Source organism: Esox lucius, chromosome 2 (assembly GCF_011004845.1).
Source record: "Esox lucius isolate fEsoLuc1 chromosome 2, fEsoLuc1.pri, whole genome shotgun sequence".
Taxonomy (NCBI): Eukaryota; Metazoa; Chordata; class Actinopteri; order Esociformes; family Esocidae; genus Esox; species Esox lucius.
Genome location: NC_047570.1, coordinates 39,572,048 through 39,590,819, shown reverse-complemented (window position 1 = coordinate 39,590,819; position 18,772 = coordinate 39,572,048). Strand labels below are relative to the sequence as shown.

Genomic DNA, 18,772 nt, shown 5'->3' with positions numbered 1-18,772 from the left:
TTCAGCAATGTGTCACGTGAGGCGACTATGTCAAGACAAAATTACTTATTTTTATATCAAATTAATCAAACATCCTGATCTGATTACATTTGTGAAAGTCCCCCGGAAACATTCATCTAGTGCCGTGGAAACTGGAAGATGAAGCCAGCAGTTACCGGAGCCCTTTCGGGTTCATAGAATATACTCATTAAAAAACGTTCTTAGAAAAGTTTGTTGTTTTTGAGTAAATTAAAATACGTTAGTTTCAGTAATTATAGTATGTGGATGGATCTTTTATTAGCAACTCGAATCCTAAAAACGATATAATATGCCTACATTTGAACAAGGTACAATGTATTTATCAGAAGTAAACTGACAGCTGAAGGGCATTACAACGTGCCTCATTTACTTTTGTTAGACCCGATATGAGCTAATTCCGTACTTTCCGTACATTTTCAACGTGTTCATAAACGACTGTCTACTAAACGCGTTACTGCTTTCTTGATTCAGTCAAATTTAGTTTACTGTAGCCGCGGGTGTATCCTGCGCGACGTTGTTTGCCCGTTGCCGCTGTGGATAAAACTGACGTTCTACCAGACAACAGAAGAGCTCACATAGGCATACACAGTGCGCCTATAGCCTAATGCCGCCGCTCCGCATTGTATTGGTCGGACCACCTCTTCTATGTCGTCACATTATGCCTTAAACCATAGGCCTATATGAAGGGTACCAATAAGATTTAACTTGAAAACAGAAACAGGAGGCACCGGTGAGGACCGGACGACGGATTAGCAAAATAATGAAGGCTCTGGGTGTCTTGCGCCGGGGGATGCAAACTCTGCTTGGCTGGACAGGGGAGCGGGGAACTCTGCTGGCGTGTTGCGGGATGTGCGGAGGTGCTACATCAAATAAGGTATTAGGACATTGTGACTCTTCACTTGTTTGATACAATGTTGTCTATTTGTATCAACGAGATTGGCCAATCATTATTTCATCATGTAATCTTTAGTCTGGTTCATTTCATGCAACTGATGAGTAACATTGAATTTAAACAGTTTTCCCTCAGTTTCTTAGCTATATTTATTATTTATATTATCTACAGTAGGCTATATATGCAAAAAATTGTCCAAGTAAAGCCTATCACGTGTCGGAGAAGTGAATCTGAAACTGTAAAGCAGAAGCACAGTCAAACAGAGATGTTCAGTTAGTCTGTAACCATGAAATCTAACGGGGAAAAAAACACAGGAGAAACAAATTAGCTTGGTATACAACATACGGGATGCAGACAGACAGACCACAGCTAGTCAGAAAGACTAACGCTAGTCACATTTACTCGGGTTAGTCTCGTTATGAAGGAAAAATGTTGGACCACTCTGCACAGAGCTAGTTTTCTTGGTTCCGAAAGGAGTTTCCAAACGGCAGGAAACCTTTATGGCAATATTATAGTCCGTCTGCACATTACCAACGAACGTCGTAATGGAACGTCAACAAAGTGCATCGTCAACATTTTTCAAATCTCAACAACATCACCTAAAAACCTCAAACCAATGTTAAACTGTTCAGGACGAAATAGAAATGGGTTGTTCTTTATAGATTGCCAGACTTTTATATGGATAATACAGATTTCAAGATATTTTATATAAAGACATATTCAAACGTAATGTACAGTTTAGTATTACAATAGCTGTCTGATAACTTGATGACCTACATGGTTCAAATTAATTTGGTTTACTTCATAGGGAAGTGTCATACATTGCACAGCTTTTGATTTCCCAATTAAGCACCTTCGCAATTTTAGAGAATTATTTGAAACTAATACATTTCAATAGCTTCCTCAGCATGCTATAAAGACATATCATTTTACTGCTAAATTATTTCTTATATTGAGCAGCATGTTGCACAGACTCTGGATTTCCCGAAAAACCTTTCCAGATTTTTCAAAAAATACATATATGACAAAATCCCTTGGAAATGCAATGCTTCCTGATCACATCAATCAATCAATATTTATAAGCCCTTTTTACATCAGCAGTTGTTGCAAAGTAATACAAAACACCCAGCCTGAAACCCCAAAGAGCAAGCAACAACAGTGTTGAAGCGCTGTGGCTAGGAAAAAGTCCCTAAGAAGGGGTAAAAATCTAGGAAGAAACCTAGAGAGGAAACCAGGCTCCCAGGGGTGATCAGTCCTCTTCTGGCTGTGCCCACAGTGGTGCTCTATGACAGAAAGCCCTTCCTCCAGCTGTTTGTTTAGAAATTCTAGGTACAATTAAAAGGCCTGCATCTTGCAATTTTAGGTTACGTGTAGGTATATATGGTTGGATCATTTCGGTGAGCAAAGTAGGAACAAGTCTATGTATGGTTTTATAGGTTAACAATAAAACCTTAAAATAAGCACTAGCCTTAACAGGCAGCCATTGTAAAGAGGCTAATATGGAGTATGTTCAAAATCTTTAGTTCTACTTAGGATTCTAGCAGCCTTGTTCAGCACTAATTGAAGTTTATTCATTGATTTATCAGGGTAACCGGAAAGAAGAGCATTACAGTAATCTAATCTAGAAGTGACAAAAGCATGGATTAGATAACTTTTTGATCCTTGTTCCAAAGATGGGAAAAAAGCAGCTCTTGAGATATATTTTATATGTTCATCAAAGGAGAGGTCAGGGTCGAGGGTAATTTCAGAGGTTTCTCAGTTTTTTGGTATACAACCATACAACTGTTAGGTTCACAGTAAGGTCTGCCAAAAAATACTTTGTTTCTTGGGTTGTAAAACAAGTATTTCTGTTTTTCTTGAGTATAAAAGCAATTGTGGTTCCCAGAGGCAGTATACATAGTGATAACAATAATGGGCCCAAAACCTAGCCTTGAGGAACACCAAAACATACATTTGATATGTCAGAGGTCATACCATCCACATACAAACTGATATCTTTCTGATTAGTAAGATTTAAACCAGGCTAGAACGTGTCCACGTAGTCCAATATGAGTTTCCAGTCTTTCTAAGGGAAGTGATCAATAGTGTCAGAGGCAGCACTAAGGTAAAGAAGCAACAGGACGGATGCAGAACCTTTGTCTGAGGCCATTAGAAGGTCATTTGTTACCTTCACCAGTGCAGTCTCAGTGCTATGATGGGGTCTGAAACCGGACTGGAGCATTTCATAAATGTTATTTGTCTTCAGGAAGGCATTCAGTTGTTGGGAAACAAATCTTTCTAAGATTTTTGAGAGGAACGGGAGGTTCGATATTGGCCTATAATTGTTAAATATATCTGGATCCAGATTAGATTTTTTCAGAAGAGGCTTTATTTCCACTATGGTTAGTGAGTTTGGTACACATCCTAAGGATAGGGAGACAATTTTACTGCTTATTTTTTCCTACATAGGGCACCTTGTTGCACAGCCTTTGGATTTCCCAAGAAACGTTTCCAGATTTTTCCAAAAAAGGGAATAAATGTTGGGATAACAATTGGGATAAATATTGCAAAACTGGGACAAATATTGAAACATTTGAAAAAGTGATTGTTTAAAAGTATTATTATTATTAAACCTTTATTTCAAGAAGGAACACAGACTGAGACCAATGTCTCCTCTCCAGCTGGGCTCTACATATACATGTTTACACAGTTTAGGTTCAGTGATTAAAAACCCCCCACAAAACAGATAAAACAAGATGCTCACAGATGGCACAAGACAAACTACATTGCTTTAAACACAGTTGTTATTCCCTCAGTGGGCTCAGGTTTTTAGTGGATATTTGTATAACAATCTATGATTTGGTATTTTGTGATGAAGCAATTAGATGGTGTAATGTATCATACACACTGATTTAAAAGCTAATTAATATTTTATGAACTGTAAATAATAATTTAAAATTGTATGATTAATAATTTACCAACGGCAAATCATAGAAACCGAAGCTCCGAGGACTGCACTTTCACGTTGCTCCCTAACTACACTGTTCACCAGTATCCACATTGAATCCTGTGGTCATTCGGCCCTCAGCTGTCTGCCTGAAGACGTTGTATCATGACTTCAGAGCAAGCGAGAATATGAATGTGTGAATATGAAGCCATCTTAACCGCGGTAACTTCATATGTTTTATTTTTCGACTGGTCATTCTGGCTTTTTAAACTTTGTTTTTTAGGGTGCACAGTAGTGTGTTAACTGGATATGGGCTTGTGTACATTTGCTATATTCTTTCATAATACTGTCTTCTAGTCTCCATCTCTGTGCACCACATGTGAATTGCCTACTCAGCCTGTAAACATGCATCACATGTGAATTGCCTACTCAGCCAGTAAACATGCATCACATCTCTGCTGTGAAGGACAACATGAAAATGATATTATTCTGTGTCTGAAAAGAGCAGAAGAAAACAGTTTTACTTTTTAATGAGAAGCATTTAGGAAAACGTTTCCATCTTGCCAGGGTTCTGGAGAGGAGAATACGGCCGATAGTAGAACCTCGGATTCAGGAGGAACAGTGTGGTTTTCGTCCAGGCCGTGGAACACTGGACCAGCTCTATACCCTCTACAGGGTGATGGAGGGTTCATGGGAGTTTGCCCAACCAGTCCACATGTGTTTTGTGGATTTGGAGAAGGCATTCGACTGTGTCCCTCGCGGCATCCTGTGGAGAGTGCTTCGGGAATATGGGGTCCTGGGTCCTTTGCTAAGGGCTGTCAGGTCCCTGTACGACCGAAGCAGGAGCTTGGTCCGCATTGCCGGCAGTAAGTCAGACTTGTTCCCTGTGCATGTTGGACTCCGGCAGGGCTGCCCTTTGTAACCGGTTCTGTTTGTAATTTTTATGGACAGAATTTCTAGGCGCAGCCAGGGGCCGGAGGGTGTCTGGTTTGGGGACCACATGATTTCGTCTCTGCTCTTTGCGGATGATGTTGTCGTGTTGGCCCCTTCAAGCCAGGACCTTCAGCATGCACTTGGACGGTTTGCAGCCAAGTGTGAAGCGGTGGGGATGAAAATCAGTACCTCCAAATCCGAGGCCATGGTCCTCAGTCGGAAAAGGGTGGCTTGCCCACTTCAGGTTGGTGGAGAGTGCCTGCCTCAAGTGGAGGAGTTTAAGTATCTAGGGGTCCTGTTCACGAGTGAGTGAGGGAAGGATGGAACGGGAGATTGACAGACGGATCGGTGCAGCTTCTGCAGTAATGCAGTCGATGTATCGGTCTGTCGTGGTGAAGAAAGAGCTGAGCCGCAAGGCGAAGCTCTCGATTTACCAGTCAATCTGCGTTCCTACTCTCACCTATGGTCATGAGCTTTGGGTCATGACCGAAAGGACAAGATCCCGGATACAGGCGGCCGAAATGAGTTTTCTCCGCAGGGTGGCTGGGCGATCCCTTAGAGATAGGGTGAGAAGCTCGGTCACCCGGGAGGAGCTCAGAGTAGAGCCGCTGCTCCTCCACATCGAGAGGGGTCAGCTGAGGTGGCTTGGGCATCTGTTTCGGATGCCTCTGGAACGCCTTCTTGGGAAGGTGTTCCGGTCCCGTCCCACCGGGAGGAGACCCCGGGGAAGACCTAGGACAGTCTATATAACAATATAGACTGCATAATTTTTTTTTACTTTACCTGCTTATCATGCTTTATGTCATTGCAATGCACCACACTATGCAGCCACTGTATTGATGCAGCATGAAGAGTGGGTTCAGTTACATGCTCAAAATGGCCAGAAACAGAGACGTTTCTTCTGAAATTCTGCCCTCCTCCTCTGAATTTCTGCCAACCTTTATTTGTCTTATTGCACATTTAGTATTGCTCATCTACACATTCCACTGGCAATATACCTATACTGAATACTTGTATAATACTTGAAAATTTCTGCCCTCCTCTATTTGCACTTATTGCACATTTAGTATTGCCATTTCCACTGCATTTGCCTTCATTGCACATCTGCACATTCCACTTGTAATATACATACACTTAATACTTATAAATACTTGTACATTTCTACCCTCTTCTATTTGCACTTCTGCTAACTGCTTCTGCTAACTGCATTTTGTTGTACTGTTCTTGTACTGTTTAATGACAATAAAGTTGAATCTAATCTAATGTGGTCTGTTTTCTATGATGCTAAAACTCTTCTTATTTCAAGTGAAACAATATTTATAATTCACGTAATATTCTAACATATGTCTTATAGTCCTTCCTGCTTTCATGCCTGTTGGTCACATAACGCAACTCTCCTGCTTCCTGCCTTTTGCCAGCCTTTCTTTCTTTTCTTACTTTTTAATTTTCTTTTAATCTTCTTTAAATTCTTTACCTTTGTTAAAAAAAAAATGATGGAGGAACTAAGACAGCTGTTGGAGGAACGGATCAACCGCTTAGAAGATTTAGTCACCAGAGCGCTCCTCCGGTCGGACTGTGGGTCCTGTCCGGTAGGTGAATCAACAAATACTACTGCTAACATAGCACAACAGGCTAACCTTAGGCTAGATCGTTCTAAAGATTTCCCTATACTTGATAGAACGCAGTCAAAACTGATGAACAAATCAGAGTAATTTCCGAGGGAATGGCTGAATGAGACGATAACACAGCTTGAATACGTGAGAGTGAACAATTCATTGATCCTGAAAAATTATTTTTCTATGCTACTGGAGAAAATAAACAACTTTCAACAACATGTTTTCATCTCAGGCCCCATTCCAACCTTGGGGAAAGGAATTGAATCTTTTAGCAGACTCCTTGGGCTGAATTCGTGGCTGACATTGGCATGCCTCAACCACAGGAAAGGTTTATTGACAATTTCAATATTTTTTAGAACTGTAAAGATCGCTTTAGACCTGATGGGGTTCATCTAAACATCATGGGATGCCGGCTGCTTGGTGCCAACCTACGTCACGCTCTTGGAATGCCATTCCCAAACAAGATAAGCATGAAGGACAGTACTCATAGGCAGAGTATCCACCCCCCCTCTCCTGACACTGTAACTAAAATCACCCAATGCTTCCAGAAGTTGTCCTTGTCCCAAACGGGGGCACACCAACCCCCTCATTGTTGAAGCTACCAAGGCTTTGTTTATAGATGTCATAGTGAATTTGAAGTTTAGTTTTCCTCCACTTACGTTCAGCTTTCCTACATTCTCTTTTCAGGGTTCTTACCATCATGGTGGTTCTCCATGGTGTTTTCTGTTTGCTCATAGTTTTCTTTACCTTTACCGGTGCAACACGACCCATGATATTCAATATTTTGGCATTCAAATTATCCAGGAGTACATCAACTGACTCAGCACTTATTGTTAGAGAGATAGCTATGGCTATAGAGTATTGGTACTCTCATGAATGTACCTTTTTTTAACAGAAACAGAGTTTACTGGAACATTTGGGGTGATAAGTGATTAAAAAAAGAGACAGAAATGATCAGACAGGGCCATGTCTTTAACCATTACAGAGGAAATATTGAGACCTTTAAAGCTAAGCAGATCTAGAATGTGGCCTTGACTGTGTGTATGCTCTTTCACGTGTTGAGTAAGATCGAAAGGTCAAAGTTTGAAGGAAACAATTATGATTACAATTAAATGTAATTATTTCTAACCTTGTCATTGACTATATTTCCTATTCATTTTGCTATATTTCCTATTAAAACAAATTTCCTGTATTTTCATAGAAAACAGAGATATTTCTAAGTGACCCCTAACTGCTGAATGGTAGTGTATATGTTTTGGGGGTGTGTGAGCTCTAAAGGCACAGGGAATCTTGTGAAAATGTATGGCAAGATGAATACAGAAACTGAGCAAGTCAAGAGAAACTGCAGTGTAAGAGACAAAGCTGTCTGCATCTGTTAAATAAACAGTTCTTAAACGTGGACAGAAGGAAATCCAGTGAGGAGCTTGGTCAGCATCTGGCAAAGTCATCTAGCACTAAAGCACATGCATTTTACAAGAGTCTTTTGGTGTGTGTTGCAGCTTAGAAATCAATGTATTGTTCATTACCTTCTTGAACCTAGACTAGAACAGTACATGTTCATCACTGGACCTCCTGAGACACTCTAAACCTTAATCTAAAACTCATCATAACCTTAAAAAGCATTTGTTTATTAACAAATAGTTTGTTGATTTTATAATCATCTGCAGAGCATCTACCGTGAGGAAAAAAGGTATTTGATCTTCTGCTGATTTTGTATGTTTGCCCACTGACAAAGAAATGATCAGTCTATAAATTTAATGGTAGGTTTATTTGAACAGTGAGAGACAGAATGACAACGGAAAAATCCAGAAAAACGCATGTGAAAACATTATTAAATTGATTTGCATTTTAATGAGTGAAATAAGTATTTGATCCCCTCTCAATCAGAAAGATGAATGTCTCCCAGATGTCTTTTATACAGGTAACGAGCTGAGATTAGGAGCACACTCTTAAAGGGAGTGCTCCTAATCTCAGTTTGTTACCTGTATAAAAGACAACTGTCCACAGAAGCAATCAGTCAATCAGATTCCAAACTCTCCACCATGGCCAAGACCAGAGATCTGTCCAAGGATGTCAGGGACAAGATTGTAGACCTAGACAAGGCTGGAATGGGCTACAAGACCATTGCTAAGCAGCTTGGTGAGAAGGTGACAACAATTGGTGCGATTATTTGCAAATGGGGGGTTGCGGTTGGTGGGTGTCCCTTTGGTTGATGCCTGGCAATGTGGGTGGATTGATTTCCTGCCTGTTGGGCCCTGTCCGGGGCCTCCCCCAGGTAGTGCCACAGTGTCGCCAGACCCCCCCCCGTCTCAGTTCCAAGGTGTTACGCCGCTATATTATTGTGCTGGGGAATATGAGGAATGCACTCCTAACTTTTCTCAATTTCCTCCAGTTTTATATTTTAGGAGGAGATGAGGTCCTGGTCCACACCTGCGGATTACCTGGTTAGGGGGGCCCGTTGCGGTCCCTGTCCTTGTCCACCTGGTCAAACTTCTGACCTAGTCTAAAATCAAATAGACTCTGGATTTAGCCCAGAGAAATTTATTAGTTATTCCAATTGGACTCTTAATATCTCACCCGGCACAGCCAGAAGAGGACTGGTCACCCCTCTGAGCCTGGGTCCTCACTAGGTTTCTTCCTAAAATTCGGCCTTCTTAGGGAGTTTTTCATAGCCACTGAAATTCAACACTACTGTTGTTTGCTCCTTGGGGTTTAAGGCCGGGTGTCTCTGTAAAGCACTTTGTTACAATTGTTGTTTCAAAAAGGGCTTTATAAATACATTTGATTGATTGATTGATTGATTGAAATGGAAGAAACACAAAAGAACTGTCAATCTCCCTCGGTCTGGGGCTCCATGCAAGATCTCACCTTGTAGAGTTGCAATTATCATGAGAACGGTGAAGAATTAGCCCAGAACTACACGGGAGGATCTTGTCAATGATCTCAAGGCAGCAGGGACCATATTCACCAAGAAAACAATTGGTAACACACTACGCCGTGAAGGACTGAAATCCTGCAGCGCATGCAAGGTCTCCCTGCTCAAGAAAGCACATGTACAGGCCTGTCTGAAGTTTGTCAGTGAACATCTGAATGATTCAGAGGAGAACTGGGTGAAAATGTTATGGTCAATGAGACCAAAATCAAGCTCTTTTGCATCAACTCAACTCGCTGTGTTTGGAGGAGGAGGAATGTTGCCTATAACCCCAAGAACACCATCCCCATCATCAAACATGGAGGTGGAAACATTATGTTTTGGGGGGGTTTTCTGCTAAGGGCACAGGACAACTTCACCACATCAAAGAGAAGATGGACCATCTTCGTCGACGGCCATGTACCGTCAATTCTTGGGTGAGATCCTCCTTCCCTCAGCCAGGGCATTGAAAATTGGTCATGGATTGGTATTCCAGTATGACAATGACCCAAAACACATGGCCAAGGCAAAGAAGGAGTGGCTCAAGAAGAAGCACAGTAAGGTCCTGGAGTGGCCTAGCCAGTCTCCAGTCCTTAATCCCATAGAAAATCTATGGAGGGAGCTGAAGGTTTGAGTTGCCAAACGTCAGCCTCGAAACCTTAATGACTTGGAGAAGATCTGCAAAGAGGAGTGGGACAAAATCCCTCCTGAGATGTGTGCAAACCTGGTGGCCAACTACAAGAAATGTATGACCTCTGTGATTGCCCACAAGGGTTTTGCCACCAAGTATTAAGTCATGTTTTGCAGACTTAATTCACTCATTAAAATGCAAATCAATTTATAAAAAATTTTACATGCATTTTTCTGGATTTTTGTTGTTTTCTGTCTCTCACTGTTCAAATAAACCTACCATTAAAATTATAGATGGATCATTTCTTTGTCATTGGGCAAACGTACAAAATCAGCAGGGGATCAAATACCTCTTTCCCTCATTGTACATATGGACTTCCCAAATATGCTGCTGTACTCTTCTCATGACCAGTTTTAACACTCTCCAGGTGCAGCCAGGGTTCGGCCTGCTGTTTGACATCGATGGGGTCCTAGTTCGAGGGAAGACTCCAATCCCAGCTGCTAAGAAAGCCTTTCAGAAGTTGGTGGACTCAAGAGGACAGTTCCTGGTTCCTGTTGTTTTTGTCACCAATGCTGGAAACTGCCTACGTCAGAAGAAGGCTAATCAACTGTCCCACATACTGGGAGTACATGTGAGTATAACCTTGACCTCTAACCCTTGATCTCTGACCTCTAACACTATTGCTGGGAGCACCTTTCACTCATATTTTCTCTTACAGCATGCTGATTCAAATATTTAGTGGATGTTGGATATAAAGACCTAAAATGTAATTAATATCCACTTGTTAAACTGACCTGGCACCACAACTTCTAGATGTGTCAGAACATTCTTAACTGGTTGCACTCTGGTTTGTGTCTCTGTTGCAGATCTCCCCTGACCAGGTGATGCTTTCTCACAGTCCTCTTAGGATGTTCAGGAAGTACCATGACAAATGTGTCCTTGTGTCTGGACAAGGACCTGTACTGGACATTGCTAAAAAGTATCCTACACACTTTTGCTTCACTGGTCTACTATAGATGTGTTGTTCTATGTCAGTCAAGATCATTTAGGTATTCCTGTATTAGTCTGTATTAGTATCAGAGATGTGTAATTCTGTGTTGGTCAGTGGGACCACGGAGCTGTATGTCAGCTGCAACATGTTGGTTTTCCCTATTGTCCCTGGTTCGCCTCATTATATTCACCATTGATCAGTAATAAGAGCTTATGCAATGACACTGCTGTCAGAACAATTCTGACCACAGATCAGTAATAAGAGCTTATGCAACGACACTGCTCTGTGAACTAGGGCTACATTTTGTGTGAATCATGCCTTTCAGTATCTCAACACAGCAGCAGTGATTATGATGACAGCTAACAGTGAGCTTCAGCAGAAATGTTGTTGTCCCAAGTAAACAGTAATCATTACTGTTGTTTCCCCTTTAAAGATTAAACATTGCTGTTCTAGTCCCAGTAAACAGCAAATATTAATGTTGTTGTCTTTGTAAACATTACTTGTATAGGAGGGTTGCGTGATTAAGCCTTGTTAAGTGTTTTTCCTTAACTCATGTTCCCTCAAGTCTGGGCTTCCAAAAGGTGGTGAGCATTGACATGCTGAGAGAACACTTCCCACTGCTAGACATGGTGGATCATAACCGACGACCCCGTCTCCCTGTAGGTGTCCGATCATTATTCATCAGCTCTCAGAATGCACACAATATTTAGCCTGAAAAATTCCTTTGGGGAATATTTATTTTGGGAATTGTTTGAAAGTGACATAAAGAAAAAGAAAAAATAGGGTATTTTTAATGACCATGTCTGCTCTCTACATGAGAATGCATGTGTTCTGAGCAAAATGACTCAATATCAAACTGTACAAAAGTGTTATTAATATACATTCAGACCTGTTCTCTTTCTCCACAGTGTGTTGTGTTATAGACTTAATGGATAATTTATTAAAAATATATATAGTATTGTGTATATATAAAATGTACAAGAAAAAACACAATTATGGAATGAATTTGTCAATCTATTGGAAATGAAAAACTGAAATATCATGTGTCAGGTTTTAAGACCCATTGCCGTGACAGAATGCTTTCTGTGTCATTTGATCATCCTTGAGCTGTCTGTGGAACTTCATTGGAGTCCACCTGTGGCAAATTCAGTTTATTAGATGTGATTCCCATACCTCACAGCATCACACATGGCAAACATTTACTATTTGTGAAAATCATCTAAAAAACGGTGGTGTTGAAAAGTGCCACTGTGTTTGGTTTGGTTCCATGTCTAGCTGCTGATGTTTATCTTAATGAATTTGACTGATCAAATAATGTCCATAAATGGAAACCAACACTAAGTATTTTTACTAAATACTGGGTGGCCTTTTAAAGCCACTGAAGGCGGATTGCCAGCAGATTTACACAAACTTGAATTAAAATACATGGAAATTACTGTTAGGGGTTGAGTTTCATGAAAATAAATCGACAGCGCTTCTGTTTGGTTTAGCTAGCCAGGCAGCCATATGAAATCGTAACTGGCAAGCTGTAGAAATTGTAGGATAAAAAATAAATGTTCAATCAGCGGGAATAAGGTTGCCAACCCTGCTTTAGGGTGAATGTAATCTGATGTCTCTGTTTACATCCTCTTTGTTCTCTTTGTTGCAGTCATCTCCTATTGTGAATCTCCCTAGGGTTGAAGGTAAGAAGCATGTTGCAAATAACATTGTACAGTACCAGTCAAAAGTTAGATGGGTCCAAACTTTGGCAGGTACTGTATTGTTTCAGGTACTGTATTGTTTCAGGTACTGTATTGTTTCAGTATTATAAGAAACATTTAAACTCACGATTTGTTGTTGTATTGTTTTGTTCTATTTTCCTGTTTGTAGCGATCATCCTGTTTGGAGAGCCAGTCCGATGGGAGACCAACCTACAGCTGATCATTGATGTTCTGTTGACCAATGGGAGCCTCGGTAACGCTTATGAGACATGTCTCTCCACCCACCTGCCTCTACTAGCCTGTAACATGGACCTGATGTGGATGGCTGAAGCCCAGTCTCCACGGTAACGCTTCCTCATACAAACTAATCCTTGTATTTATTGACAATGTAGGAGAACACAGTGAAACTAGCCCTTCTCACTGCCTCTCCAGTGTTCAACTCCAAATTTAGCTCGGCACACTTTCTCCCTGTTCTGGCATTTTCCCACCTTCTGCCGATGCTCTCCAGGCTCCTGAACCTCTGTGGCCAAAGGGCGATCACTTGGCGGGCCTGAGACGGTGAGAGACTGAAGTAATACACTATACAGTCCTGGAAAAAATTAAGAAACCACTCCCAATTTTTCTTAAATCAGCATCTCTACATGTATGGCAGCCATTCCATTCCAGTGTCTGTTAAATGCCAACACAGGCACACCTCATTTTACTTAATGAGGTACTGATTAGGTGATTGCCTGAACCCAATCTAATTTAACAAGGAAAAGTATAAAAACCACTGCTGTGGTCATCACTATCCTCTTGCAATAGGACCAGCTGGATGGCAAAAACAGTGAAAGTAGTACCTCAAAGGTAATTTGAATACAAAAATAACTATTCAGCATGACAAAAGAGTTGAAAAGAAAAGCTTTGAGTGAGGAAAAGAAGGGTTCAATTCTGGCTTTACTGGCAGAGGGATACTGACAATGTTCCCCAACTCTGAGAATGGGTTTTTCCAGCAGGACAATGCTCCATGCCACACAGCCAGGTCAGTCAAGTGTAGATGGAGGACCACCATATCAAGATCCTGTCACACCAGCCCAATCTCCAGACCTGAACCCCATTGAAAACGTCTGGAATCTGATCAAGAGGAAGATGGATGGTCACAAGCCATCAAACAATGCCGAGCTACTTTAATTTTTGTGCCAGGAGTGGCATAAAGTCACCCAACAACAATGTGACAGACTGGTGGAGAGCATGCCAAGACACATGAAAGCTGTGATAAATCTGGGTTCTTCCACCAAATATTGATTTCTGAACTCATTACATTAGTATTTTGTGGTTGAAAAATTTATATGAATTACTTTTCTTCTTATTTGAGGTCTGAAAACAATACATTTGTTTAGGTTATTTTGACCAGTTGTTAATAAAAACATTTTCATTTGGGAGTAATGTTGTCAGTGTAACGGTCCCTGCCTGAGGGGCCTGTTCCAGTGTAACGGTCCCTGCCTGAGGGGCCTGTTCCAGTGTAACGGTCCCTGCCTGAGGGGCCTGTTCCAGTGTAACGGTCCCTGCCTGAGGGGCCTGTTCCAGTGTAACGGTCCCTGCCTGAGGGGCCTGTTCCAGTGTAACGGTCCCTGCCTGAGGGGCCTGTTCCAGTGTAACGGTCCCTGCCTGAGGGGCCTGTTCCAGTGTAACGGTCCCTGCCTGAGGGGCCTGTTCCAGTGTAACGGTCCCTGCCTGAGGGGCCTGTTCCAGTGTAACGGTCCCTGCCTGAGGGGCCTGTTCCACCTCGTGTTTTCTGTTTGTCCTTGTCTTGTCCTTGTATGGTCTTTCCTGGTCTTGTTTCAGTTAATCGGTATATTCATTTCACCTGTGTTCAGCCTCCACCTGTTTCTGTTCTCCTCGTTTGTCTGTGTATTTAGTTCAGCCATTTTCTCACCTGTCGCTGTTGGTCATTGTGCTTGTGTGCCTGTTATGTTTTGTGTTCCTGAACTCCTGAACCCCCGAGTAACTTGTAGTGCCCGGCACTCCTTTTTGCTTTCTTTGTTTTTGTTTATTAAAAAGAGACGCTTCGAAATTCTGCGCCTGCCTCCGTCTCCCTTACTGAAACGTGACAGTCAGTAGTTTATAGAATAAAACAAAACTGTTAACTTTACTCAAACACATACCTATGAATAGTAAAACCAGAGAAACTGAATTTTGCATTAGTCTCTTAAATTTTCCAGAGCTGTATATAAAGTTAGATCTGGAAATATTTGGACACTGACACAATTTTTATAATTTTGTCTCTGTACACCTCCACAATGGATTTTAAATGAAACATGAAAAGGATCCTACGATCATCCACCACTGTTGTCTTCTGTGGACGTGCATGCCTTTTTGTGTTGCAGACCTCACCAGTGCGTTCTTTTTTTCTCAGAATGTACCATACTGTTGATTTGGACACTCCTAATGTTCCTGCTATCTCTGATGGATTATTTTTTTGCAGCCTAAGGATGGCCTGTTTCACTTGCATTGAGAGCTCCTTTGACTGCATGTTGTGGGTTCACAGCAACATCTTCCAAATGCTAATGCCACACCTGGAATCAAATCCCAACCTTTTACTTGCTTAATTGATGAAGAAATAACAAAGGCATAGCCCACAACTGTCCATGAAACAGCTTTTGAGTCAATTTTCCAATTACTTTTGTTCCCTTGAAAAAGAAGGGACTACATATTAAAGAGCTGTAATTCCTAAACCCTTCCTCTGATTTGGATGTAAATCCCCTCAAATTAAAGCTGAGAGACTGTACCCTAAGCCCATTATTTAACTGTAACTTGATTATATGTTGGTAAGCAGCCACAATAACAAAATTTCCAGTTAGGTCCAAATATTTCTGGACCTAACTGTATATCACTCCTAACATCTCACAGAGCCACCAACTCATTGAGGGTGCTTCAGTATCCTCCAGAAAGGCTAATAGTTAGCTTTCAACCTCTTAGCTAATAATATGTTATATTTTCCATGAAACTTTCTGTGTGTTGATTGGGACAATGTTCTCTTGGTTCTCTATGCTGGAACATAATATTCTGCTGGTTCTATGACAATTCATAAATGTTCTCCTGTTTTAGGTTTGGCCATGGGATGTTCCTTGTGTGTCTTGAGAACATCTACAGGAAGATTACTGGCCGGGAGGTGCAATACGAAGCTCTGATGGGAAAACCCTCAGAGTTAACCTACCACTATGCGGAGTACATGATCAGAGAGCAGGCTGCTGTTAGAGGCTGGAAAAGCCCTGTCAGGACATTGTATGCTATTGGGTAAGAACCAGTTCTGAAACAAAGACTTCCAAGGTAGCAGATTTTAGGGTAGGCAAGTTTCATTTAAATGCACAACTTTGTGTCATTTCCTTAGCAGTGAAAATTGACAATGTGTTTCTGGATAACATCACTAAGAGGCAATAGACGTAGTTCAATATGGCGTTCCAAATCTTTCCAAAAGAAGGGAGTGATCAGTGGTGTCAGGCAGCGCTAAGGTCAAGAAGCATGGATGCAGAACTGTGGTCTGATGCTATTAAAAGATAATTTACCACATTTACAAGTGCAGGCTTAGTACCATGATGGGGACTAAAACCGAACTGGAGGGTTTTGAAAATATCATTTGTCTTTAGGAAGGCAACAAGTTGCTGGAAAACTGCTTCTTGTAAAATTTTTGAGAGGAATGGGAGGTAAGATAATGGTGGATATTTCTTTAATTTATCACAATCTGGGTTGGATTTTTTTTAAAGAGGCTTTTTTACTGCATTTAATGTACGGAAGATTGGGAGAAATGTATTTTGTTTAACATTGGTGGACCAAGCAAGGAAGTAGCCTCTTAGAGAGTTGAGTTGGAAGGGTCCAGTTGACCCAGTTGGTCCAGATGACAGCTGGTGGGCTCTTTTCTATGTTAGAGGAAGTGTTGAGCGATACAGGATGGAAAGGTTCAGGTGTTCCCATTGATCCAAGTTTTGGCATTGTACTAATTTAGGGATGAGTCCATTATTTGTTTCATCCTAACATCCTTAGTGCCAATGTGAATAACAATATCTTTATACTCTATACTTGCCTTTCTATACTAGCACCAACCTCAGATTGTCCTCTGCATTAGTCGCCCCTGGCAAACAATGTCTTATTGCTTGCTGATTATTCAGTCCAACATTGTGGGTAATTAAGTCGCTGATTACTAGGGTTTTGAGTTTTCTATGCTGACTCATTCTAATGGGAATCTCATCTAATGTGATTTTTTTTTTTAAACTATAATTTATCTACCTAGAACCAATAGGTTTTCTCAAAGTGTTGTTCAATACAGTCAAATAAACTTTCCTGGTTCTACATAGCACCTTTTTTTAAGACTGAAAGCTTCCTTATAATTCCTGTTTCCGTCCGTGATGTAACGCTCTAAATATGCAGTGTTTACATTATTAGGGACCAATTTGTCCATCTTACTTGGGTTCCAACCTATTTCCTGAACAGAGACAACCTGATGACCGATATCTATGGTGCCAACCTTTATAACCGCTATCTGGAGGAGAGGGGTCGGACAAGGCAGACGGCTGTCCAGGTAATGCAAGCTGTAGTGGGGGGTACAGGGGGCGTAGGGCCCCCTAAAGCCATTCTGCAGGACCAAGGCATGGATATGGCCTGGGAGAGTGAGCTGTCCTCCCCCTCCGTCACATCCTGTAAGTCCCTGCTGGTGTGTACAGGCATGTATAACCCCCACACTGAGGTTCTGTCTGACACCAGCCACAGCATCACCAAGACGCAGTACTGTGGTCACAGGGATGTCCGTTTGGACCCGTCCCTCATGGAACCGGGACACATAGTTCGGGATGTAGAGGACGCTGTGGAACTCATCTTCCAACAGGAGAACTTTCACTCTACTAGGCATTGCCCTGTAGAAAAGCATTGAACACAAAATAGCACTAACTTGAAGAGATCACAATTCTTGGTGGAATATGCTAAGATTTAGTATATTATTCACTTTTGATATTGCAAACTAAAGAAATACATGTGTGGGCACCAAAATATCTTTGAATTCAACTGTTTTCTAAAATAAATTGTACATTATTTGAATAAGGTGCAAGGCAAATCTTTTTTTGTATTTCAACAACTGCTAAATATCTGTGTATGATATGCTAACTCATGTGAAGGATTTGATAGGGTTATAATTCAACTGTGAAAGCAGGTAGACACTGACTTCTGTTAATGTGGAATACCCGTGAAGCTGTTTTCATCAATGTTAGTTCAATGACTTTGTTTTGCTACCTGATTGTTTTGTTTACATATCTTTTTCTCTTTACCTGTCTAGGGCCATTCTGCAATGCTTGTATGGCTATGTGGATGTGCACCCTAGAAGATGTATAGTATATAACATGTATTAAATCTTATCATTGTGGTATGTATAGTATATTAAGTATTAAATCCTATCACTGTAGTATGTACATTATATAACATGTATTAAATCCTATCACTGTAGTATGTATATTATATAACATGTATTAAATCCTATCACTGTGGTATGTATAGTATATAACATGTATTAAATCCTATTACTGTGGCATGTATAGTATATAACATGTAGTATTAAACCCTAGCACTGTGGTATGTATAGTATATAACATAGTATTATACCCTATTACTGTGGTATCATTTTGTGAAATAGTGCCTTACCCTGTACATGCTGATATATTATTGACTCAGTATCAGTAGATAATGGTTTCACCATGGCTTACCGGTTTCAAGGCCCTACAATATATAATTAATTTTGAATGCATAAAATGTTAACAAATGTAAGACAAAGGTATTTATATGGATTCCAGATAATGTAACTTTATTAAAGACAGATAAGGCCACATAGGTAACAGAAACTGCATGTATAGGACATTAGATTTATTTTGTTAACCAGTTAAAGTGTACAATATTCCTGACTTTAACATCAAATTGACTGTTTTATTAAAAGATTAACCTGAACTGGTTTCTCTTCCGCCCCCTGCAGGCAGCTATCAGAACTACAACCCATTTAAGTCTAATCAGATAAAGGGTTTTCCTCAGAAAACTATATTTAATTCAATATGAACAGATCATGTTGAGCATAACATCTCAAAATACAAAGATAAAAAACAAGCATTCACTGATGACCTTCCCTCATATGAAAAGTGGA

General features: G+C 40.8%; 1 protein-coding gene across 2 annotated transcripts; it reads left to right on the top strand.

The window, feature by feature from the left end:
• The first annotated feature begins 204 nt into the window (after positions 1–204).
• zgc:77375 (uncharacterized protein LOC402927 homolog) lies at positions 205–18,366 on the top strand. Of its 2 annotated transcripts, XM_010874419.4 has the most exons (9): positions 205–892; positions 10,355–10,558; positions 10,794–10,906; positions 11,484–11,577; positions 12,567–12,600; positions 12,788–12,962; positions 15,706–15,894; positions 17,086–17,173; positions 17,356–18,366. In XM_010874419.4, exons 1-9 carry the CDS (start codon positions 779–781, stop codon positions 17,494–17,496), a joined length of 1,152 nt encoding a protein of 383 aa, XP_010872721.2. In that variant the 5' UTR covers positions 205–778; the 3' UTR covers positions 17,497–18,366. The 2 variants fall into 2 exon arrangements, with proteins under 2 accessions (XP_010872721.2, XP_010872713.2); XM_010874411.4 differs by having other exon boundaries at positions 206–892; positions 17,086–18,366.
• The last annotated feature ends 406 nt before the right edge of the window (positions 18,367–18,772 follow it).

Coding starts and splice junctions, on each gene's coding strand:
- zgc:77375 (XM_010874411.4), top strand. CDS start 779: ATGAAGGCTCTGGGTGTCTTGCGCCGGGGGATGCAAACTCTGCTTGGC. Junction 893..10,354: donor GAGGTGCTACATCAAATAAG/GTATTAGGACAT, acceptor AACACTCTCCAG/GTGCAGCCAGGGTTCGGCCT. Junction 10,907..11,483: donor GTACTGGACATTGCTAAAAA/GTATCCTACACA, acceptor TGTTCCCTCAAG/TCTGGGCTTCCAAAAGGTGG.